The sequence below is a fragment of the Lithobates pipiens genome, unplaced genomic scaffold (assembly GCF_037356315.1).
Source record: "Lithobates pipiens isolate NorthernLeopardFrog02 unplaced genomic scaffold, aLitPip1_a1.2 Scaffold_13, whole genome shotgun sequence".
Lineage (NCBI taxonomy): Eukaryota > Metazoa > Chordata > Amphibia > Anura > Ranidae > Lithobates > Lithobates pipiens.
Genome location: NW_027507718.1, coordinates 287,062,048 through 287,088,251, shown reverse-complemented (window position 1 = coordinate 287,088,251; position 26,204 = coordinate 287,062,048). Strand labels below are relative to the sequence as shown.

At 42.1% G+C, this 26,204-nt stretch overlaps 1 protein-coding gene across 1 annotated transcript in view; it reads left to right on the top strand.

Annotated features, from left to right (window-relative positions):
• The first annotated feature begins 13,790 nt into the window (after window positions 1–13,790).
• ENPEP (glutamyl aminopeptidase) overlaps window positions 13,791–26,204 on the top strand; it is a 92,660-nt gene continuing 80,246 nt past the window's right edge. Inside the window, exon 1 of the mRNA XM_077476710.1 lies at window positions 13,791–14,580. Within this exon, the coding sequence (XP_077332836.1) occupies window positions 13,889–14,580 (692 nt within the window). The 5' untranslated portion in view covers window positions 13,791–13,888. The remainder of the gene's footprint in view (window positions 14,581–26,204) is intronic.

The window sequence follows — 26,204 nt, the reverse complement described above, 5'->3', positions numbered from 1 at the left end:
GCCTGTTCGCATGTTCTGCTGCAAACCGAACTGGGGGGGGGGGGGGGTTGTGTTCGGCTCATCCCTGGTCAGCATTCAAGATTCCAGTTGTTTGCTTTCCTTCTTGTAGAAACTTCAACTCTCACATTTTTTGGCCACTGTACCATCAGCTTCACCTTTCACCCTCAGCTCACTTCCTTTGAGCTCCTCTGTTTGAAAAATACTGCCATTACGATTTATCACCTACTTATCTCTCCCCCTGAGAAGTTCAGTTTCCCTACATCACTAAATGGGAAAATTATCTAGGTGTTCCTTTCTCCAGCAAACAGATTGAGAGGATCTTGCTTTCCACCTATAAAATATACATATGTTCTAGATATTAGAAGTCTGGATTTAAACTCCCGACGCAATAGTACTATACACCCAATCAGGTCCACAGGATGTTTCCATAATGCATGGAGACATCCCAGGGGTACAGAGAGGAGACAGGAACGTTGCTCCATGTTTTCTGGCCTTGTCGCAGGGTCCACAACTTTTGGGCCCGAAGTCCGGCACATAACTGAGGAATTTACAGACTATGAGACTAATGGACCTTGCCTTCTTTCTGCTTCATCACGACGACATCCCTAATAAGACCTACAGATGCTCTATTGTGCCACTGTTGGTGAGTGCAGCAAAAAGCTGCATCCCAATATTCTGGAAACAAGCGCCCTAGATTATATTGAACTTTCAGTTTGATCATAATGTTACCATTGTACTGCACTGTTGTGCTGCAGTATTTAGTTAAATAAAGAATAAAAAGAAATAAAGAAAGAAAAATTATATATTTGCACGTATGACATATGATGTTTTCATCCTCTTAATCTAAACTGACAAAAATGCAGATTTGTCATCTGGAAAACGTAAGTACATCCCCACATTTACCATCATTTGAAGAATATAAAATCAGCATCAGGTGCTCCAGATTGGGTGCCTATGATTTGTACCACCTGGGGGTATGCAGGTGGAACCTGTGCTATTTAAACCCCAGATACCTAGAGTCTGGTGATTCTTTGCTATTGACATGTGTGGTGTCATTATAACAAAATCAAAAGATGTCTCTAAGGCCCTCATAAACAAGGTCGAATGCCTTTTAGTCTGGCAAGGAATAAAAAAAAATGGCAAAACCATACGAAATCAATCATTCCACGGAAGGAAAATATTCTACAAGTGGCATAAATTACAGACGACTGCTAATTTGTCCAGGACTGTCTGGACCAGCAAATTAAGTCCAAGAGCTAATTAATACCAAAATAAGTCTCTGAGAACCCCAAAATGTCTTTGCAGGATCTGCAGGTAACACTTTTAAAAGTTCAGTGTCAAAGTACAAGTATTTAAAAATCAGAACTAGATCACACAATATAACCTGCATGGAAAGTGTGCCTAGAAAAAAACCTTTCTGTCCATAAAGAATTTTTTTATTATTGTTATTATTAATATTATTATACAGGATTTATATAGCGCCAACAGTTTGCGCAGCGCTTTACAATGTAGAGGGGGAACAGTACAATTACAATACAGTTTAATACAGAATTGACAGGAGAGCCCTGCTTGTGGAGCCTACAATCTAATGGGAGGGGGGACTTGGTACAAGAGGTGATAGCTGGGGGGAATGATCTGATGAAAGTGGCTCATTTACAGTTCTTAGGTGGAGGTGGGGTAGGCTTCCCTGAAAAAGTGAGTTTTCAGGGACAGGGTAGGGGCTGACCAGACATACTGGGGCAGGGAGTTCCAGGGGATGGGAGAGGTTATGGAAAAGTCCTGGAGGCAAGCATGGGAAGAGGCAACAAGGGAGCAGGAGGGTAGTTAGAGAGCAGGAGGTCTTGGGAGAAGCGGAGAGGACCATTTGGGTGATATCTGCAGATGAGGTTGGTGATGTAGCTGGGGGCAATGTTGTGGATAGCCTTGTATTTTGTATTTTATATGGTGGGGTAGTCGAAGCCAGTGCAGGATTGGTTAGTAACGTGTTATAGTCCAGCAGCAGTATTTATAATAGACTGAAGGAGGGATAGCCTGTGTAAAGGTAGGCCAGTGAGGAGAAAGTTGCATTAGTCAAAACAGGAAATAACCAAGGATTGAATAATTTGTTTTGTGGTATTTTTAGTCAGGAATTCTGGAAATGTTGGGGAGGTTAAGGTGGCAAGATGTAGCCAGTGATTGGATGTTGGAGCTGAAGGAGAGGTCTGGGTCCAGGATTCCACCCAGCACCTTGACGTTGGAACTCATCGAGTGGACTTATTAAGATAGCTTGGTTCTTGCCAAAGATATGGGATGATTAGATCGGCTTTGTTGGCTCTTTAAAGGGCCTCCTGGTGGTGGCGTGGGCGGGTTCCCAGGAACTCCTTACTGTTTGATAGGGATGGGCTTTATGCCCTTCGCAGAATAGCGAACAATTTGAGCTGCGGAACACCCTTTAAAAGTCTATGGGAGAAATCAAAAGTGCAAATTTTAAAGGTTAATATGCAAGTTATTGTCATAAAAAGTGTTTTTGGACCTGGGTCCTGCCCCAGGGGACATGTATCAAATGCAAAAAAAAGTTTTAAAAAATGACGTTTTTTCAGGAGCAGTGATTTTAATAATGCTTAAAGTGAAACAATGAAAGTGTAATATTCCTTTACATTTTGTACCTGGGGGGTGTCTATAGTATGCCTGTAAAGTGGCGCATGTTTCCCGTGTTTAGAACAGTCTGAGAGCAAAATTACATTTCTAAAGGGAAAAAAAAGTAATTTAAAACTACTTGCGGCTATAATGAATTGTCGGTTCCGGCAATACACATAAAAGTCATTGAAAAAAATGGCATGGGTTCCCCCACAGGGGAACCCCAAACCAAAATTTAAAAAAAATACATGGGGGTCCCCCCAAATTCCATAGCAGGCCGTTCAAGTCTGGTATGGATATTAAGGGGAACCCCGCTCCAAAATTTAAAAAGAAAATGGCATGGGGGCCCCCCTCAAAATCCATACCAGACCCTACCAGGTCCTATCCCACCACTGGTAAAAATTTGGGGCTCCTATGACCTATGGTTCCGGAGATACGGGGCTCCTTGAGCAGCCTGTCAGAAGCTACATACAGAGCAGCCAGTTTAAATACAAGCTGGCACACTCTGTTTGCAGCAGACTGAGAGGTTGAGCCAGGGGTGGACTGACAACTCATGGAGCCCCCGGACAATAGGAGATTATGGGGCCCCCAGGCAATCCGAGATTATGGGGCCAAACAGTATACACACACACACATAGTATACAATCACACAGTATACACATACATGTACACACAGTATACACAGACATGTTTCTATTGGCTGAGAAGGTACTGGAGAGGTGGGGCAGCTATAATCTCGGGATTTTTAGACCAAAGGGATATCGGTAAGGGACATTTCAGAGACATGTAAAAAAAACACAGATTTTTACATACTGTCCCTGGTTTTACTGAGGCTGGCAACCCTGATGGGGCCCCCGGGCAGTGCCCAAGTGGCCCAATGGTCAGTCCGCCCCTGGGTTGAGTTCACAGTGCCTCTCACTGCTTGTCAGAGGCACTGAGCTCATTGAACAGCTTGGAGTTTTGGACCAATGGTAAACTACCATTAGCCCCAGCTGTCCAATAAAAATGCCTCAGTGGAGGCACACCTCTCACTACAGTGTCATAGAAGGGGCATGTGTCTAAAAGACAAATGGTCCCTTCCAGCACAGCCCATTTAACTAGAAGGAAATAATGTGTTTATGTGAATAAGATTAACTCACAATCCCATTTTTTCCTCACACAGTTAAGAGGGAGAATGAGAATCTGCTGCTGTTGAAAAGGTACTGTTATAATCAAGCTAAAACATATATTATAATGCTATATGTTAAAAGATAATAATGTATTATTTATCTATTTACTGTGAAATGACTGGTTTGAAGTTGTAACTTCAAACTTCAGTAATTTGTCCGTTAAGCCACCTGCTTGAGTACAGTTTTTGAAAATATAGTAAAATACCTTAAAAACAATATATAATAATGATTTATATATTACTTATGGTAATTGACCCCTTGTCACCCAGGTCAATTCTGATACTTCTTTCCTACATGTAATAATCATATTTTTTTTGCTAGAAAAGTACTCAGAACCCCCATACATGATATATATTGTTTTAGCAGACATCCTAGGGAATACAATGGTGGTCATTGCAACTTTTTATGTTACACAGTATTTGCGCAGCAATTTATTAAATGTGTTTTTTTGAAAAAAAAATGGTTTTATGAATATATAAATATATATATATATATATATATATATATATATATATATATATATATATAAAAAATGAAGGATAACCCGATTTTTTCGGTATAATGTGAAAGATAATGTTACAGTACAGTACAGTAGATACCTAACAACATGTCACGCTTTAAAATTGCGCACACTCGTGGAATGGCGCCAAACTTTAGTACTTAAAAATCCCCATAGGCGACGCTTTACATTTTTTTACAGATTACATATTTAGAGTTACGTAATTCTAGTGCTAGAATTATGGCTCAGCTGGAATTAGGCTCACCAATAAGGATTATCTCCCGGTTCAATCTGAACAAAAGTTTGGACCAAACCTTGCTTGTTCAGGCATTCATCTGAACACTGGACTTTATTTTTTTTTAGTGGATTTTTATTTCTTCTTCCACAGTGAATGGTTGTTAAGGAAGCAGCAGTTGCCAGTTGCCAGCACCTACCGCATTCTTAACAGTCAGTAAAAATTTCATGCCCCATTAATTTACTGTCGGTAATCCCTGGCCATGTAAATAATTCAGGCATGTCAGGTCTGGAATAAAGTTTAAAAAGGTAATTCACAAAAAAAATCTGCATCTGGCTGCAGGTGATGTGGCAAATGACAATCTGCATTGGAAGGCCAGTGGCACGGCAAGTTACAAACTGCATCTGAAGGCAGGTGAGGTGACAAGTCACAAGCTGCATCTGAAAGCCGGTGACATGGCAAGTGACAAGCTGCATCTGAAAGCAGGTGATCTGACAAGTGACAATCCACATCTGGTGGCAGGCGACGTGGCAAGTGGCAATCCGCATCTGATGGCAAGTAAAGTGGCAAGTGACAAGCTGCATCTGGTGGCAGGTGATGGTGGCAAGTGACACACTCAGGGCTCCCACTGATTCTGCATTATGGTGAGTTTAACTATTTCATTTTATATTACAATGTAATAAATTAAATAATGCGCTTCAATCATCCTGACACCATATAAACTATGGTGCCGTGATGATTGAAGTGCCAACACTAGCCATAGCCCTGATAAATTGCCTGCGAAAACCCTTATTTTCTGTCAGTGACCCTGGATCCGCCCCTGGAGTCCCCCTAGAAAACACACCAGACCCTTACCTCAGCATGCCTGGCAGGCCAGGAGAGAGAGTGGGAAAGGGTACGCCTCCCACCCCCCGAATCATACCAGACCACAACCACTGGGCCAAGGTTGTGGACAAGTGGACCTTATGCATGCATGCTCAGATAAGAAAGGGTCTGTCTATTTTTGGAACTATCCCCCTTTTTTTCTTAATTTTTGTGTGGGGTTTTCCTCTAATATCAGACACGGAGAGTCTGGTATAGAATATGGGGAAACCCCAAGCAGAATTTCTTTTGTTTTTTGCATGAAGTTCTCAAGGATAAGGGTCTGGTATGTATTTTTAGTTGGCCTCCCATGCCTTTTTTGTGTAGGGAGCCACATTAACATCTATATCAGAGCCTTATCTACCATATGGCTCCGTTCACATCGGTCCAAATTTTGGGAATCGCCACGATTCTGCCCGTGATTCGACATAACATCAAATTATGGGACACCCTTGCGATTCCTGTCACTTCCAATGGCACCCAATTTTTTGGGTGACAGGCGTACCGTGATTTTACCGCGGTTTGTCGGGTGGAAAATTTTGGCTTTACCTTTACCAGCTTCAGACACCCTGTAATGTTCTATTGCAGTGTTTGTGTCTGAAGTGACTGGAGGCAGACCACATGAACCATACTTGCTGCATCAGATTGCATATTTAAAGCGGCGCTCCACCCAAAAGGATAAGATCCAATTGTTTTGCTTTCTCTACCCCCCTGCCACATTTGGCACCTTTCAGGGGCAGCGGGTACCAGTTTTTGACAGGTACCCATCCCCACTTCCGGGAGACCTCACCGCAGCCCCCCTCCTCCTTCCCTCACGGGGCCAGTCACAAAGCACATGGCACATCATGCATACGCCACAAGGCTTCATGCCCGATGTCACTTACAAGAAATGGCTGCGGCAGCACCAAAGAGTGGATTGAAAAATGGGCTGGGGTGCCGACACCATGGGATCCCTGAACAGGTAAGTGTCCTAATATTAAAATTTAGCAGCTACAGAATTTGTAGCTGCTGACTTTTAATTGTGGGGGGGGGGGGGGGGGGCTGGAGCCTCACTTTAACAGGAACAGAAAAAGATGACTCAGATGATAATACAAAAACTGAAGTCTAGGTATTTCCCCCTTCCACTCACCCTTGGTACCCCACTTCCACTTACTTATTGCTGCTATTCTAAATGCATCAGATACTCACCTAAACTTACAGTGACATGGCATGCAGGGTCTTGAGTTTTCTATCTTGTTCTCAGTAGAGAAGGAAGACCCTCCTTATCCATATCACCGCTTAGTTAACATGGACGCCTTCCTTTGGTTGTCCAGTGGTGGAGTTTTCTTACAAACCAGAGAACTCTAGTGCCGTGATGACATCACAGACTGGGTACAGACTGCAGCTCTGGAACACCAGTCATTACTCCCTAAAGCAGGGGATACAGATGGCAAAATAGGGGAAATATAAAAACGTAGGAGCTATTTTTTGTGCATGGCTGAGAGCAAGGTAGAATGAAAGAAGGCACGACAATGGAAGTGCTATGCCTGAAGATGGGCTTTAAAAAACAAGCTTCAAAATGTCATTATTACATAACCCTGTTGATGGTAACACACCATGTTCACCTCAATAAGCTACAATTTTGATAACCCTCATGCAACCTTTAACCTCCCCTTTCTCTTTGCACTGATACCTCATCAATAGGGTAAGATAAGGCAACCAGTAATAGATGTTAGGTGATCTGATAAGGATTATGTTTAACCTGAAGGATTATGCAACACAGCTAAAATTTACTTTAAATAAGATGGTTTGGGCTAGCAGGAATTAGCATTAGGATTGGCAGAGCTCCAGATGTTAGAGTAAGGTTTCTTAGTGAAAGGCCCGTGAATGCAATACCCTAATTCAATTTTTCAAGACAAATTCACTGCAAACTTGCACATCAAGATGATCTTCTATAAAGAAGTCTAGCCCCAGCTAAGTACATATACATGCACTGATGCAGTCTAGTTAGTTTTAAGAGGCTGTGCCAGTGTTTCTCAACTCCAGTCCTCAAGGCACCCCAACAGGTCAAGTTTTCAGGCCTTCCATTATTTTGCACACGTGACTTGATCAGATTCACTGCCTGAGTAATTTAACACAGCTGTTTCATCTGAGGGAAATTCTGAAAACATGACCTGTTAGGGCACCTTGAGGACTGGAGTTGAGAAACACTGGGCTGTGCTATATTCATGCAGCACTATAAGGCTGGGTTCACACTATGTATGGCAGTGGGGCACAGCAGATGTCCGGTTTGTCCCCATTCTCCATTTCAGGTCTGAATTAGGTACAAATTTTTGGCTGAATTCGGAGCTGAAACAGAGCCAAAGGCGCATAGGACTCTTTTGCTGTGCACTCAGCAGCCGCCCTGGACATGTTGGAACCGGCTCCATTGAGGATATCCGCATTCGATTCGCAATAGTGAGAACCTAACTTAAAAGTCCTCTGCAGCTGATAGGTGATGTAGCCCCCTTTTTTTTTTACCAGGTCAGGGCCAAGGACCATAGCTCACAACTGTAACTGATTTGCAGGGACTGTTCCTCATTCGGAAACAAAATCCTTCGGTCTCTCTTTCCTCCTCATTTTGGTCCGATCTATATAGTTGTATATAAAATTCACTATTTTTCTATCAGCAAGTGTTTTACAGTGCTCAACCTTTCATCAAATTTCTAAATTGCTGTTTGTAAATTTCAATAGCCAATATAAAGGAATTGCAGTAGTCAAAATTGCACTTGTGGGCTTAACCATAATTTTTTTGTATAATTCTCCTTTAAGGGGATGTGGCAGGGAGTGGGTCCTATGCCTACATACTTTTGCTAATAGGTGATATTCTTTCCCACGTCAGAAATTTGTGAGGTATGCCCAAGACACTTTTTTTATAGTGGTGTGTAATAAACCTCCTCCACTGGTTGCACCTTCTGCGGGGTGATTTAAGTAAATGTATTAAGCACCAATAACAAGAGGATGACAGATAAATATTTCACCGTGCGGGGTTGCATCTTCCTGGTAATAGAATTTTTAAAACAGCTTACCTGTAAAATCCTTTTCTTGGAAGTACATCACGGGACACAGGCACCATATTAATTACTGAATGGGTTACACACCACCTTCAGGTGATGGACACTGGCATAATTAAAGACAGGAACACCCACTCCCTATATAACCCCTCCCACACAGGGAGAACCTCAGTTTTTGTAGCAAAGCAATATAGATATATATCCCAAAAAGAGGGGAAGGACCTCTGTGTCCCATGATGTACTTCCAAGAAAAGGTTTTTACAGGTAAGCTGTTATAAAAATTACTGAATGGGATGTCCCAAAGCAATGCTATCTGAGGGGAGACACAAAACAAATGAAGAATGCCGTCAGACATGATGACCTATACTGCTGCCTGCAGAGCACTGTGCCCGAAGGCGGCATCCTCTTGCTGACCTACGTCCACTTGATAGAACTTTGTGAATCTATGTACTGATAACCATGTTGCAGCCTTGCAAACCTGAGACATGGAGGCTTGATGATGAACTGCCCAAGAAGCACTAATTGCCCTGGCAGAGTGTGCTCTAGGACAAAAAGGCGGAATCTTTCCTTTTAGATCATAGGCTTGAATAATGACCTGACAAATCCATCTAGAAATGGTTGATTTTGATGCTGCTTGCCCTTTTCTGGGACCTTCTGGCAATACAAACAAGGCGGCAGTTTTCTGTATCTGAGCAGTTGCTTCCAGATAGAAATTAACCGCTCTTACTACATCAAGAGAGTGTAGTAAATCTTCTTCTGCAGAACATGGTTCTGGAAAAAACAAAGGTAAAGAAATATCCTGATGAATATGAAAACTGGATACTACCTTAGGTAGAAAGGATGGGCGAGAATGTAAAACCACCTTATCCTTATGAATGATCAAGTATGTCTCTTTACAAAAAACATGCCAATTCCGAAACCCTTCTTGTGGAGGTTACCGCAACCAAAAACACCAACTTCCTTGTCACAAGGACATAGGGAGCATCACATATTGGCTCAAATGGCAACTCCTGAAAGACCGACAAGACCAGATTCAAGTCCCAGGGGAGATCACTGTACTAACATCGGAATGTTAGTACAGCGGCTCTGACTGTCAGGTTTTTTTGTTCGAAAAGAAACCTGATAGTGAGTACTAAGCTTGAGCCTACGTTCACATTGAAGCGATTTTGCGTGCGATTTGACATGCCGTTTGAATCAGTGCAATGTCGCATTTGCGGCGCCACACCGATTCCCAAAAGTAGTTTAAGTGGCTTCAGGGTGTGATTTGTATAGACAATCTATAATATGCGGCGGTGCTGCCGCCTGTTTGCTCTTACACATCCCTGATGCCGCCCCACCATGCTTACCAGGTTCCGCTTGCCCATCGGCAGGCTCGGGAGCTCCGTGGTGGGTGCTGGCGGCTGGAGGGTAAGGAGAAGAGCAGGCACAGGTCCGCTCTCCTCCCCTTCTTCTTGTGACCTGGAAAGCGACGTTTCTGACGTTACCCGGTCAAGCTCTCGGTGTCCCTGGCTAGCTCAGCTAGGAAATAATGTTTTGCAATGCGATCTGCATTGCAAAACATTTAGTGGAGCACAGGGGATAAAGAGAACCTTTATACCGGAGGAGGTGTACAGGAGGAAGAGTTGATGCCTGATGAAGGAGCACGTATGCTCCGAACGCGTGCAACGTAAACTACAACGAAACGTCATCGCAGTGCGCCCCTCAACGTAACAACGAACGGACGAACGGACCTCCCTGACGCTGTTATACCAAGCCGTGCGACGCTGGGAACCACCGGCGCCATCGGACGAGAGATACAGCCGAACGAGTTACCGCTTCTCCTCGGGAGCCCTGCGATGCCCTCTAGATACATGATGTGCCTGAAACCTTCTGGTAGAGTGTGAGTGCATAACTTCACAAATTAAATGTCTTTGATTCAACAATACTGCACTTAGATTGGCGCTGTTTTTTCTTCTGTTTATATGTCTTTTACAAGGTACCTTCTACCCTTGAACATGCTGCCTACCTGCCTGTGTTAAAGAAATCATCCCCTTCCTATGACTATTTTCCACAACCAGTAACAGTGGACTATAATTTGTGATCCTGCCAGCTATCCATTACTTCTGCTGCATTTTTCTGACATACATAGCAAGGATTGCAAAACTCTGTGACAAGCAGACTTGACATCCCTAAATCCGCCACACCAATTTACCAACTTCAGCGTTTTTTTCCCCCAAACCTTTTCCCCCTCCCCCATAAAAAACCCCCCCTCTTTTTTCCCTTCCTCACTCCCCCCATCCAGGACATATATAATCCAGCAGCGCAACGCACAAAAAAACAATTTTTTCTTACTCTGTGATAAAGAGAACCTGTCACCAACAAAAAATCACATAGGGGACTTTAGGTCCAATATGTGATGTAAAAAAATAGTTACTTTTTTTGCAAAAAAATATACACCCAAGCACAGAAAATCCCCCCCCCCCCCCCAAAAGAGGCCACCCTCACATATACACACGCATGAACATAAGCGTGGGGCGCCTACGTGTGATTGTGATACACTGGTATATATCGCGCAAGCCAGAGTGAGAGCAATAATTCTAGTACGAGACCTCCTCCATAACACTAAACTGATACCTATAGGGGGCTTTTTTTTGTAATTCTTTTATTTTCTATAAGTTGCAATTCACAGTCAAACAAATGAGAAATGAAGAAACGCAGCACAGTCAGATAACAATGCAAACTCTGTGAATAACAGATGCTGACCGATAAATGGTCAAATAAGGTGAATCGAATATGGAAATGGCTGCAATGTACCGTTTGGCAGGTAGAGTAGTAGGAAGAGAAACAAGTAACAGTCTCATGTGCTTGAAGCTATGCAACTATATTTCATCAAAATTTATAGGGGGCTTTTGAAGCGTTACCTATAGAAAATATAAGGTACTGAAGTTTGATGCCATTTCATGGGCGCACAAAAATGTTAAATTTGGCATCTGGCATATCTCTTTACTCTGTGCAACCTCGTCTTTTGTATTTTACCAAAAATTTGGGTCATGTATTGTTTGTTTGCCCTAAAATTCATGTAAGCCCACGTACACACGGTCGGAGATTTTGCCAACCAAATCCGTCGGATTTTGCCCGTCGGATTTAGTCCTACGGATTGTGTCCGAAACTGTTGCATACACACGGTCGGGCCAAGTTGGCAAAAAATCAGATCTTTCAGAACGTGATGACGTAATTTTGTTACGATGGGACTACATTCAGGCTAGTAGCCAATAGCTTTGATGTAGGAAGTTGATCTGACCATGCGTGGCACTTGGTCCGATCAAAATGCTCTACACATGATCGGATTAGGTCCGTCCGGCCCAGTTGGTCGGGAAATATTTCCAACATGTTGGAAATTTGGATCGGACGGAGATTCGGACGGAATCAGTCCGATGCATACCACACGGATTATCTGACGACGCGGTTCGATAAGACTCATTCCGACAGATTCTCCGACCGTGTGTGTACAAGGGCTTAGTGTTTTTTTACAGAAATTGTAAATTTCCTAGACTTTTGCGGTAACATCGTGTGACATGAAAAATTGTAACTACCACTATTTTATTCTCTAGGGTATCTGCTTTCTTGGGTTCAGTGTAATCTTCAGGCCCAAATTTTTTTTTTAAAACATGTGTACAGAAAAACGCAAATATGGCTCTGGCAGTGAAAGGGTTAAGTGCAAGTAGATTTGCTAACAGAATAGAGACTGAGCTTAGTAAAAAACATAAAGCATGTCAATCACCCAATCATGTGCCAGCAAAAAAGATTTTTTTTTCTATAAATTTTTATTATTTTAAAAGAAAATTACAAAGTACATTATAAAGTAATCTAGTCAAATACAAAATAAAATAAAAAATACATATAAAAAAGGAACCAAAATAAAAGTACAGGTATAACTAAAGGTTTCTTATGATTTTTTCAAGAGACTAAGGGGTTTATTTACTAAAGCTGAAGAGAGAAAACTCAAGCTTGCTTCTGCATAGAAACCAATCAGCTTCCAGGTTTTATGACTGGTCCATTAGAGACTATTGTATTATAAACAGGCATTGTTGTGGAGTATCATCCTATCATTCTTCATGTCATTCTGGTGCAAAATAACTTTTATAGGCTTGACTTGTTTTATCAATTTTTTGTTGTTGTTTAAATAAAGTTTGTATAAATTATTTTATATGCAACTTTTCTACATGTCTTTTAGATACGAATTATGAATAGAAGTAACGTTTTTTACTATTAATCAGCTGTCTTGCTCTAGATCAGTGGTTCTCAATCTCAGTTCTCAAGTACCCCCAACGGGCCATGTTTTGGGAACTTCCCTTAAGGTTTCTTGGCTGTCTCTTGACAACACAAAGTTTTAGCTCCCTCCACAAATTTTCTATAGGATTAAGGTCTGGGGACTGGTTAGGCCACTTCATGACCTTAATGTGCTTCTTCTTGAGCCACTCCTACTTGGTGATATGTTTTGGGTCATTGTCATGCTGGAAGATCCAACCAAGACCCATCTTCAGTGTTCTGGCTGAGGGAAGAAGGTTCTCATCCAAGATTTTACAACACATGGCCCCATCCATTGGCCCCTCAATGTGGCAAAGTTGGTCTGTACCTTTAGCGGAGAAAAAGCCCTTATGTTCTTACAAGCTGCAGCCATTTGATCCCTCGGCGGCTGCCAGTGTTTGTTCCTTATAGGCAGCGCGCAGCAGGGTACATAGAGTATGCACAGGATACGTTTGATCCCTCCATGGTCGCCAGTGCTTTTTACAGGCAAGGGCAGCAGGCTACACAGATTAGGACATGGGGAGGGTTCTGGCAGAGGTGCCGCTATGGCGTTCCACCAAAAAAAAGCCCTGCGGGTAACCCTTTTAAGATCTTCTAGCAACATTTTTTTCACTTGGAAAGCTTTCTGATTTTACCCATTGTTCAACTTTTAAAATGTGATAAAAAATTTGCTTATAACAGTTATTTTGCACTGTAATAAGATATATGCATACAACAGCTAGCAATAGCAGATCTTTTAAATCACCTTGTCATATCAGATATCTTAAATACCACCAGAACAGCTCAATATAACCATTCATTAGGTTTATTACCTCATTCTCATAACTCAGGAAAGAGCCCTGAAACATTCATAAAGTTTCATTGCAGCTGTATGGGCAGAGTCCGCTGATAGACTATCTTGTGTTTCCAATTTAAAGATGCTCTGATTATTGCATGTGGCCATCAAGTCACTGATAATGCCCTGGCAAGATAAATATCCTGCCATCATCTATTACTGATTAGCACAAAGTTATTTTCAACTAGTCTGCAAGGAAAAAGGAGGAGGAGGAGTGGGGGGAGAGCTGAGAATGTGCTGTTAAAAGCAGAGGGTGAAAAGTTTCACATCATTGTGGCCTCTGCAGGAGGAGGAAGGAAGAGGACTAGGTGAACCGTTACAGCTGCAAGCCACTCTGACAATAGAAGCATAAAAATGGACGAGGATTTGGATAAGGGATTCAAGAAGTACTGTATCCAAGGGAAACATGTGGCCATGATTGTAGGTGCAGTGGTTGTGGTAGGATTAGCTGTAGGGCTTGGGGTAGGTCTCACATATCCAGAGCCATGTAAAAATACCAATGGATGTGAAGACACAACTAAGCCTTCTACACCTTCCTCCACCACTACCTCAACCTCTTCTACCTCTTCTACTACCACTTCGACCACCGTTTCTACCACTACTCCTCCGGCTTCTGAGACTTGTCCAGTTAAGGATGACAGCAGTGGGGAATGGAAGAACTTTCGGCTTCCAGCACACATCCGACCTTTGCACTATGACCTGGAAATCAAGCCAGAGATGGACAAAGACACCTACACTGGCACAGTGACGATTTGGCTGAAGTTGACCCGCTCCGACAAGAATCTATGGCTGCACATCAGGGAAAACAAGATCTCGGGGCAGCCCAAGCTGAGGGATCGCAATGGGCAAGAGATACAACTCAGTCAATGCTTTGAGTATAGACCACAGGAGTATCTTGTGATGGAGTTCACACAACAGTTGCAGGCCAATGCCGATGATGATAAACTGGAGGACACCTACCATCTGACCCTGGAGTTTTCTGGTCAACTCAATGGTTCTCTGGTGGGGTTCTACAGGACCACATACCAGGAAAACGGCGTGACCAAGTAATGTATTTTTTATATATTGTGTGTATTAACAAATTCAGGAAACCTAAAGCTAGTGTGGGAACACAAGTTTAAGTGAAGGTACAGCCCATTTTTTTTTTCTCGGCTTTGGATTGAGTGGGAAAAAAACTCTGCCAGATTTTTATTGCTGTTGAGTTCTTATCTGGGAAATTGTCCCTAACATGGAAATCTCACAGCAAATAAAGGCCAGCAGGTTGTAACCATTCCCAGTGTATAGCAAAAAAAGGTTTGTGCACAGTTATCCTGCTTAGTTTATTCACATCTCGGTGTCTTGGTGCATTACTGTAAATTGCACATGTGCATTCCCTTAGTGCCATGGGGTGTTATTACATGTGTCAGCATGTTGTGGTGACATTTATTTTCAGTTGTACTCCAAAGCAGTAAGAGAATACATATGTATTGCAACATGCTGCCATGCATGGTAACGTACATTTAGGTGTATTGGTAGCCTATTCACTTGAATGGGCTGCCTAAATGCAATGCATGTTGACATGCTCAAATGTGACACACCAGGAGGCCAAAGTGTAAAGGGTCTCCCCTGCTGCCTAGTCACTGAACTCCATTCTGATGCTAATATCCTGCTAAAGTTTCTCCTAAGCCCTTGTACACACGGTCGGACATTCCGACAACAAAATTGGTCGGATTTTGTCCGAAACTTGTGTTGCATACACACGGTCGGACAAAGTTGTCGGAAAATCCGAACGTTCAGAACGTGGTGACATTATTTCATTACGACGGGACTAAGTTCAGGCTAGTAGCCAATAGCTTTGGTCTAGGAATTTGATCTGAGCATGCGTGGCACTTTGTCTGATCGGAATTCTCTACAAACGATAGGACAAAGTCCCGTCGGACCATGTTGTCGGAAATTTTTTATAGCCCAGCTCTAAAACTTTGTCGGTCGGACATTCTGACGGAAACAGTCTGATGGAGCCCACACATGGTCGGATTATCCGATAACGCGGTCCGATCAGACATTTCCCATCAGAATGTGCAACCGTGTGTACAAGGGCTGAGACTGATACTTCTAATAAAATGGGCGGAAGTCAGCAGACGGAACCACTGAGCACTGCAGCGGATCCAGAAGTACATCTTTCTCAGAAGTTCTGATCTCAGAGGAAACCTCAGCAGTGTATTACTTAGCATCAGAGTGGTTTTTGGCAGCAGAAGGGGTAAATATATTCTTTGCAGATATTATTATTATTATATTTGAGTAAGTGGCTAGGTCATTTTAAGATTTGCCTTGCAAGTCTACTGGAAATTGTAGTTTATCAAAGACCCTAGAGTCAATTAGTTGGCCTCTAAATCTAAATTCAGTGGAAAGAGGTTTCTGCAAATCCATAACATTCATCCAGGGGTTAAGTGCATTCAAATGTCATTAAAACTGTGTTTGTTGCATGCCAGATGAAGTTTAACAATTGGAACTCCCACAGCCACTGAGTTTTTTCTAGTTTTGGATAGAGTGAGGAAGGGTTAGGATCCATGAAATTTCATTTTTTCTTCCTGTGTCCCCACTGGGGACATTTACTTTTGCCTCCTGTTCTGAAGACACAACAAGGAGTTAGCGGAAATCTCCTCAACGTGAGGGGATAATAACTCCTCCATAACAGTCAGAACAGCAGAGCATGTCTGTATTAGATTCGCCCTTACCTCCAAGTAACATTTAAAAATGTCCTTTTCTTTTACTGGTAACCTTGGATTCCAGGATATAAAGTGTAAGTGAATCTCTTCAAGCAGGACACATGCAAATAAAACAATTGTTCGAATTCATAAAGACTGGTGCAGACAGACTTTGTGAAAGTGTCTCATGTGTTCTAAAAGTGTTGCAGCATGCACCAAATTCATGTACCTGTTTAAAACTTGTACAGTAAAACCTTGGATTGCTAGCATAATTTGTTCCAGAAAAATGTTTGTAATCCAAAGAACTTTTATATCAAAGCACACTTCCCCATAAGAAATAATGGAAACTCAGATGATTCGTTCCACAACCATTTATTCATAAGTCCTTCAGTTCATAGTCCATATAAAAAGATTATAGCAATGTGATATGTTGTGTAACCATAAAATGTCCATCCACAAATGGAAGCCTCCATAAGAGGATTAGAAGCAAAATCCAGCAGAAGCTACAGAGTATAAAAGAGAAGAGAGGCGCCTCTAAGTGTAGCAATATGTTCCTAAATTTTGTACCTTCGTTAAATGTAACCATATTGCTACACTTAGAGGCGCCTCTTGTCTCATACTGTGACATGACGCTACTTGTATATCAAGACATTGCTTGTATATCAAGTCAAAATTTATTAAAAAATTTTGCCTGTCTTGCAAAATGCTCTCTAACCTAGTTACTCTCAAACCAAGGCTTTACTGTACTTGAATTTGGTGCATGTTGTTCCTGTTAGGAGGGGCAGAATGCGGCCTGGCCATCTAGTGCCCCAAGCGGGAAGATGTCCAGAGAAGTTGCAAGCCATATGCTTATGGTCCTCATAAGGAACCTTTCCTTACTGCTAGTTCTGTCCCTAACAGGCAGGGTAACTTTCCCTAGTCTACTCACTTGAGGATCCAGGGCTCTAAATAGGCTCTGCCTGACCCAAGATGGCTGCCAGAGTAACATGGGGCAGCAGCATCCAATGGGATAGCTTTCCCAGTGACCCAGAAAACCATAGAGGAACCATGTTCCTCCTGACTTCCTCTCCAACTGCAGTGCTGCTGCAAACGAGCATCACCTATAGTGGAAAAAGTAGACTGCACCTGCCTACAAGCTGGCCAGTAGGGAAATCTCTATAGACTTGATGGGGCTGACAGCTAATACTGTCCAGATGTAGAACGTGAAGGATTTTTGAATTTGGATTGTGGAGGTATAATAAACATATAATTACACTTGCATTTTCCTATCTGGTAATCTTATGCCACGTACACACGAGCAGAATGTCCGACAGAAAAAGTCAGATGGAAGCTTTTCATCGTATATTTCGATCGTGTGTATGCTTCATCTGACTTTTTTTTTTAGAAAATTCTGACGGACCTAGAAATAGAACATGTTTTAAATATTTCCGACGGAACCAATTCCTAACGGGAAAACCGCTCGTCTGTATGCTGTTCCGACTGACCAAAAACGGCGCATGCTCTGAAGCAAGTACGAGACGGAGGCTATTGGCTACTGGCCATTGAACTTCTTTATTCTAGTCCCGTCGTACATGTTGTACGTCACCGCGTTCTTGACGATCGGACTTTAGCATGATTGTGTGTATGCAAGACACTTTCAGCGGAACCCTCTCATAAAAACATTCAGAGTTTATTCTGACGGGAAAACCGGTCATGTGTATGCATTAGGCTTCTACTTTAAAAAGGTAATTTATTTTCAGAGTGCACAGCCTATTTGCATTTATTATTTAAGGTACTTATATAGTATCGTCAATTTACACAACACTTTACAAGGAGCTTACAATCTAAGGTATTCATATACTAGGGCCAATTAACCATTCACATTCTTAGATAGTAGTCAATTAACCTACCAGCATGTCTTTGGAGTGAGAGAGGAAACTGGAGTACCTGGAGGAAACCCACACAGGCAGAGGGAGAACATGGAAACTTCAGGCAGGTAGTGTGGTTGGGATTCAAACCAGCGACCTTTTTTACTGCTAGGTGAGAGTGCTACCCACTACACCACTGTGCCTTTATCCTGTTTCTTGCAGATTAATACTTACCTAGATGGATGCAGCATTGGCCCGATGCTGCATCTGTCCCCCGGCGCCTCTTCCCTGAGAACCGAGTGATTGAACACTGTCGATTGCTCTGTTCTCTCAGCTCCCCTGAGTGGAGAGCTGCTGACTGTCAGGTAGGTTATTTTACTGCAGAAGAGAAAAAGCAAGTATTAAAAATCCTGCCTGTTCACCCATTTAAATACATTCATTGCTATAAGTGGTGACATTTGACAACAGTAATTATGACTGACAGAAAACAAAATCAGTTAAAACATGATGTGAGAAGGATTAGAATAAACTAACTTAAAGCTGAATTCCAGGTTAAGTAAATATTGTTTAAATACAAGAGTCTTTATTTGGATTTTGGTTATTTATGTTTTTTGTATATTTCTTCCATACATGTGCAGTAATAATCCAGTGTGAAACTTTACCTTTACCTATGTATGGGGTTTCTTGTAATAAAGACCTTTCACTGCTGCTCTGTCTCCTTGTACAGGGTGTCTGGTCTTGTTTCCGCCCCCTACTGTAGTTTTCTGCCGGTGTTCTGACATATAGAGTCCGGCCATCTAAAAGTGTCCGCCCCGTACTGCGCAGACGCAGCGCTTGCGCAGTACGGAGCAGAAGGAGATTCGGAAAATCTCCGAAGATGTACGGCGCCTGCAGCGTGAGTCGAGGTGCAAGCCCCACCATCCAAGTGGACATAGGGCTGCACATATTAGATGGCCCCTCGTGGGCTCGCTTCGCTCGCCACGCATCGAGCACGGCCTCGCTGCGCTCAGCTCTTTTTATTCTAACTCTATGTCCACTTGGATGGTGGGGCTAGAACCTGGACTCACGGCGCAGGCGCCGTTCATCTTCAGCTATTTTTGGAATGTGGTTGTCCTGTGTACTGCGCATGCGCAGTACACAGCGGACACTATCCGATGGGGGACATTATGTGATAGGACACCGGCGACCTATACTGGATGGAGCCTAGGGACCCCTCCCACAGCTCTACCCTCTACACAGGCTCTGTATAGCACACTGATGTTGTCACTGCTACATTTACAAAGTTAATATCTGGCTTTGTAAGTACATTTGGTGCACACAAATTGGATTTATATCCTTTGCAGCTATTGAGGAATAGATTTAAAATAAAGTTTTTATGCCCACCGCTAAAGTGGTTCTAAAGGCTCAAGGTTTTTTACCTTCTCTGTGCACTAGCCCTCCAGGCCCTCCTAATACTTGCCTGAGCCCCACCGTGATCCACTCCCTCCCCATTGGCTCCCACTGCTGTCAATCACAGCCAGTGAGCCAATGAGCCAATGAGGAGAGGGAGGGGATGGGGCCACGGTGCGGCTGTCTGTGAATGGACATGCAGAGCATGCTTGGGTGTCCCCATTGCAAGCTGCTTGCTCTGGTGGCACTCGGCAGAAGGGAGGGGCCAGGAACACCGGTGGGGACCCAAGAAGAAGAGGATCGGGCTGCTCTGTGCAAAACTGTGTAAGTATAACACGTTTGTTATTTTAAAAAAATGCTTTTTAGATCACTTTAAATTTTAGCTTCAGCATTGATGTTGAGATAAGAGGCTAAAGGTGCACTGTAGAAAATCAGTTTAAAGTATTTCAGTGATTAAGGTACCACATCCCTGGGTAATAAAGGAAAGAAAAATCCGCTGGGGACGGAACATTAAAGGCACTTTGACACAAGTCAGTCAAAGTCAATTTAAAATATATATACTTTTATTAGACACACATTGGTAAAAACATTGAAAGTCACCCATGTTAAAAAAAAATTCCATGATAATGTTTTTACCGATGTGTGTCTAATAAAAGTACATCTATTTTAAATTTACTTCAAATGACTTGTGTCAAAGTGCCTTGAAAGTCCTGCCCCCAGGGGAGTTTACTTTCCTTTAGTGCTGGTTCACACTACAGCGACTTGGGATCCGACTTGTCAGACCTCAAGTCGCCCCAAGTCGCTGGACATAAGGAATTCCATTATAGTTAATGAGAGCCATCTTAAAGTACACTACTGAAGTCGCTCCGACTTCAGAAAGGATTCCTGTACTACTTCAAGGCGACTTCTAGGTGGCCTCCAAGTCGGATCCTCATCTATGGTGAAGGAAAAAGAGAATAATTTACCTGGGAAGACAACAGGAACAACAATTATGTCACAAGAGCTGATTAGCTCTGATTGGCCACAGGCAAAGTCCCCTGTCCTGGAGGCGACTTGAAGTCGTGCTGTAAGTCGTTCATAGTCACACAGAAGTCGCCTCCAAATCACCTTGCAAAATCGCTCTGTAAGTCAGGTTGCCCCTTTGTGAACCGAGCCTTACTGTAGAAAATCATTAATTTAAATATGAGCAAAGAATGAATTTAGGGTTCCCAAATGATCAAATATGTAATTTATTCTATATCTGGAATTCCAAAATAACAGTACTAGTACAATTTGGGCTCCATCATAAAGAACTTTATTATTTGCAGAAGAACAGGCAGACCTGTACCTGTACCTCTAATCAGTGCAGCGCACTGTAATGCATGGTACCGCAGCACAGGTACATTGCCTACTTGTGGTTTGGGAAAGTGACTGTCAACGCAGTATGCCGCAAAAAAGGGCATGCATTAATGTGCATCGTGGTAATGCATGGTAAAATGCATATTACCCCACTATGGTGTGTGAAGTAGTGTGAAGCAAGCCTAGCATGTTATCTGTAAGAACCCTTTCACACCGAGCCGCCTCAGGCGTTAGCGGTAAAGCAGTGCTATTTTTAGCGCTGCTTTACCGTCATTTCAGCTGCGCTATTTGGCCGCTAGTGGGACGGTTTTAACCCCCACTAGAGGCCGAAAAGGGGTTAAATCCGCCCGCAAAGCGATAAACGGCAGTATAGCAGCGCTGCCCTATTGATTTCAATGGGGAGGAGTGACGAGTTCACAGCTCCTTCACCGCTCCAAAGAAGCTGCTGGCAGGACTTTTTCTGACGCCCTGCCAGCGCAACGATCCAGTGTGAATGCCCTCGGGCTTTCACACTGGAGTGAATGGAGCCGCTGTTTCAGGGCGCTTTGCAGGCACTATTTTTAACGCTATAGTGCCTCAGTGTGAAAGGGGCCTAAAGGACATGTGTAGAATTAATGCCCATTAGATTGTGTTGTGTGTTAAAAATTCCACACCGTTTCTCATGACTGGCTGCAGTTACACTTTCTATTTGTTCCAGGTGTCCAAGGCAATTACCACTACATCTGGCATCCCTAGCTGGGACTTTTTACTAGCTCTGTTGCGCCATAAAAATATTTGCAGCCCTACAGCTACAAAACAATGGTTGTTACAAAAAAATTACTTTCAAACAACATCATAACTAAAAGTCATTTTGAAAAAAGCCTGTGATTCACAGAATGAAAACCAGACCTGTACAACAGTGGGAAGGATCCCTTGACATTTAAGTGCTCATGCCTGCAGAGTTGCTTCTGATGAGACGCAGCCTCACGATTTATTCCCATTTAGATCTGTCATGCACATTGAGCACAAATCAGCCATTGCACACACTTCAGTGAATTCAAGTAGGTATTCAGCTGATTTTAATTGAGGGTTCAAACTAAACCTGTTAAAAGTAGAGGTGGAGGGGTGGCACACCAAGTATAGCGACTTGACAGCTGCATTTGCCCAATGCGAAGTACCAAATTCTTTTTAATGCCCAGCAGTATATACGCACCTTGTTTCATTCAATGGCTGGGTGCAAAAAGAAAGCTCTGTTTAAGCTAGTGTATAAGCTAGTTTAAGCTAGTGTTGCTAGTGTTGTAGTGTACACAGGGCTTTGGACTCCCCTTTGACAGAACCGGTTGACCAGATGACCAGGACTATCATATAAAGTGAGTTACATGCTTATCCATACCTGGAAGAACCAAGTATTTCCTTTGTCTTCCAACACACAATGGAGCAGTGGGGGAACAAAATAAAGATATACAGTATATGCTAGGGAGAAAGAGGTAAAGCAATTTAGTTGCCTTTCCCTGAATGGCCTAAAGGGTTTGCTGTAAGTGGTTGGGGGTGCTGCTCTCACTTCTACAGCACCTGAGGTTTTTTTTTTTTCTTTTTTGCAAGTGCAGACTTTTCTATTTGGAATAGGACACTGCTTAGACTTAGCAATAGATCAATGAGGCACTGAGCACTACAACATGGGGTGGGAGTCTGTGCGCTGGCCCCATAAGGGTAAGTGTGGGTTTTTCACATAGCTTTCACCAGCAGGTTGGAAATGAGCAGAATCAGTGTAAAGAGCCTTTATTTGCACTGAGTAGCAGTGGAAGGAACTTGATATGCACCTGTGACTTTGGTTATCATGGCCCCCCAGTTGAGTTGTGGCCTCAGACTTATCCAGCTTTGTAAATCTGGAAACAAAAGCACCATTGTGCCCATGGTAATTATGCCATTTAATATAACCAAGGTACCATTCTTAGGCCCGTCTTTTCCAAGATTAGAGCAGAGGCAGGCAGGCAAGCAGCAACAGTTCATTCACTCTGGTTCAATAATCAGTCTAGGGTAGTGATGGCGAACCGTGGGAGCCCAGATGTTTTGGAACTACATTTCCCATGATGCTCATTAGACATGTGCACACTGAAATATTTAGTTTTCATCCGAAAAATAAATGTATTTTCGTTTTTATTTATTTTATTTCATTAAAAATCTGAAATAATTAAGGTCGAATCTGTCATTGAAGGCTTATGGTGTCTATCGAATGTTCTAAGAAGATTCGATGGAGCAGCTAAACTGTACGACACCGCAATCATACATTTCCGGTCAAATGTTCCGCCTACAAGCTATAGTAGAATTCTAATGTTGTATGACACTAGTAATAATTATATTTATTAATTATTATTACTAGTCAACCAACATTCTATTCTATAGCCAAGGACAGAGCATTTGACCATAAATGTCCTCTCGCGGTGACTGCTTTGTCGAATCTTCATGTCAAATCTTTTCTCTCTGTGTTGAATAATCTTGGACTAATAGAGTTAGGTTAGGCACATTCAACCTTTTTTGCTATTGTTTCTATAATGTCGAATCTTTTCTCTCTATGTCAAATCTTTTCTCTCTATGTAGAATAATTTTGAACTAATAGAGCTAAGGTTAGGCACATTCAACCACAGGTTCGATGGACACAGATCGCTATTGTCAGCGTCATGTCGAATCACCTATCTATATCGAACTGTTGCAACGAAAACTAAAATAAAGCATTTGTTTATGTTGGATCTTTTGGATTTTTTTACACGTTCGTTATCGTTTATACTGCAACGGTTAACTGCTCATTTAATGTTTAAAAAATGGAAAGCAAGGGTTTACAACCTGTTAAAAAGAGGGAAAAGGCACAGTTTGTAAGTTTAAACTGCCCAGGTACCTGCATGCATGGTCATATGCATGTAAGCGATAATGCGTTAGGTGCATATAGAGTAAATTAAATAAGATGATCCGTGACAGACAGCAGCTCTCACAAAAAATGTACACCTCATAACAAAAAATCTAAATCAAATGTGTAGCACTGTAAAAACATAACCTTAACCTCCCTGGCGGTACGATTATTTCGGATTTTAGGTGCTAAAAGCGGTACCATTATTATGCATGAAAATTTGGCGTTTTATATTGTAGTCCTGTAATTCTTAGGAATAACTCTCTTAAATCTGTCCAAACCAGAGTCTAGCAGACATCCCGGGTATAATAAAGTTTGAAAAATTAAATCATAAATTATTTATTATAATTATATTTATTATAATTATAAATAATTGTACCAAATAATAATATAACAATAATAAAAATTATTCAATAATGTAATGAAATCAAAAACACTGAAATTTGCTCAGTTGCAGAATTGTCACTGTCATTACTTTTCAGTATTTGATGACGGATCTCCCCACAAATCGCTATCCCTCAATTCTGCGAGTGATTCCAATTTATTATCGCTGTTTTCTAGCTGGTCTAAAATCATTTTTGATGTAAAGGGACAGTTTTGGTTGCTATGGATAATCTCCAGTTTCCAGGCATAAAGAACAGTTTTTATAATATAAAACTGCATGCAGGACACTGGGCAGACCACTAGGGACAAAGGGGATGTGAAATATTTACATACAGCAATGTAATCTGTAAGATTACATTATACTGTATGTATACTGTGTGTTTCACTTTTTGAATTTGGCGCCGATCTCCATCCCCGTGCGTCGCAGCGCTCGCAGGGAACGGAGATCGGCTCCGTGATGAATCGAGCGAGACATGGCTCGCTCGTACAGCGGGGAGACAACGCTGGATCCGAGGGAGAAGGTAAGGAAACCTCCTCCTGGATCCAGCGATGCAGTCCCGAGTCTGGCTCGGGGGTTACCGCTTTTGGTATAAAAATTCCACCCCGAGCCAGACTCGGGAAGACCGTCAGGGGGGTTAATGAAAAAAATAAAAAAAAACATTATATTAAAATAAAGATGAAAAATGAAAATGGGAAAAAAGAGGAGAAAAAACATAATAGTTCAAATGTCCCAATTCAACATCCATACAGTGAACTTGAAAAGTGTGTTGATCCAATATTCAATCTGTGAAGTCACCCGGTGCTCCCGACAGGATAGATAGGGCAAATATATCTGCTTACCAGATTTTAGGACCCTCTGGGGTCTATATGCGCATTAGTGAGCTTTCACCACTCACTACGGGTTCCACTATCAGCTATCCAGCCTGCTTAATTGGATTCCACAGGTGTATCCCCCACAGCTATCACCAATCAAAGAAAAGCAAAAATTATAAAAACAGGCTCAAAATTTAACAATTTGTTTGTCCAACACCCTGCTCCATGCCTACCCTGGCGTACGTTTCGTCCAACCCCTTTTTTCCATATGGTTTGTAACCTCTTTCCGGGCCTTCCCAGCAAGACTGTCTCTGGATGATGACATCACATGGCATGGGGCAGTGTTCTGACAAAATGTGCAACCTGGCAGAATGTGCAAGACACAGGTTACACGTTTTGCCAGGTTAATGGAGGGTCTGGTGAGCAGATATATTTGCCCTATATCTATCCTGTGGGGAGCACTGGGTGTGTTCAGATTGAATATTGAATCAACACACTTTTCAAGTTCACTTTATGGATGTTGAATTGGGACATTTGGACTATTATGTTTTTTTCCCCTCTTTTTCATTTTCATTTTTCATCTTCATTTTAATATAATAGATGGTCTTTTGCACTTTATTCATTAAGGTTATGTTTTGACAGCGCGATGCGTTTAATTTTTATTTTATATACCTTGTATGCTAGAGCATGCCAGGAACTGCAAACTAAAGAACTTCCTGTTAAGCAAATCTTGACTAGTGAAGCTAATGCTGTAAAGTCTGTCAAGTTTAATCTGCTTATATGTTGCCTTTTCCCCCAAATCAAAATGCATTCAGAATGTTTAAATAAAACCTTTATGTGTTCATTATAAACCTTATATTAGACTCAGTAACATCATCACTGAGTCTCTGTGCTTCTCTATGCAATGCAGGCAGATCATAACTGGTGGGAGGGGCAAGCAGAGTGCTGTACATTGCATCCTTAGACATCATGGCACCCTGCCTCAATACTCCTCTTAAAGGGGTTGTAAAGGTTCGTTTTTTATTTTCTTCCTTTAAGCTGGTGCGTTGTTGGTCCACTTACCTTTTCCTTTGATTTCCCTTCTAAATGTTTTTTTTTTCTTTGTTTTCTTTGTCTGAATTTCTCACTTCCTGTTCCTCCTCAGTAAGCTGTTCAGTAAGCTGTTCTGGCTGACTAAACACCACTCGGATGATGGTGTGAAGTTTACTGAGGAGAAACAGGAAGTGAGAAATTCAGACAAAGAAAAAAAAACATTTAGAGAAGAAATCGAAGGAAAATGTAAGTGAACCAACAATGCACTAGCTTAAAGGAACCTATTTAGAAAATAAAAAACA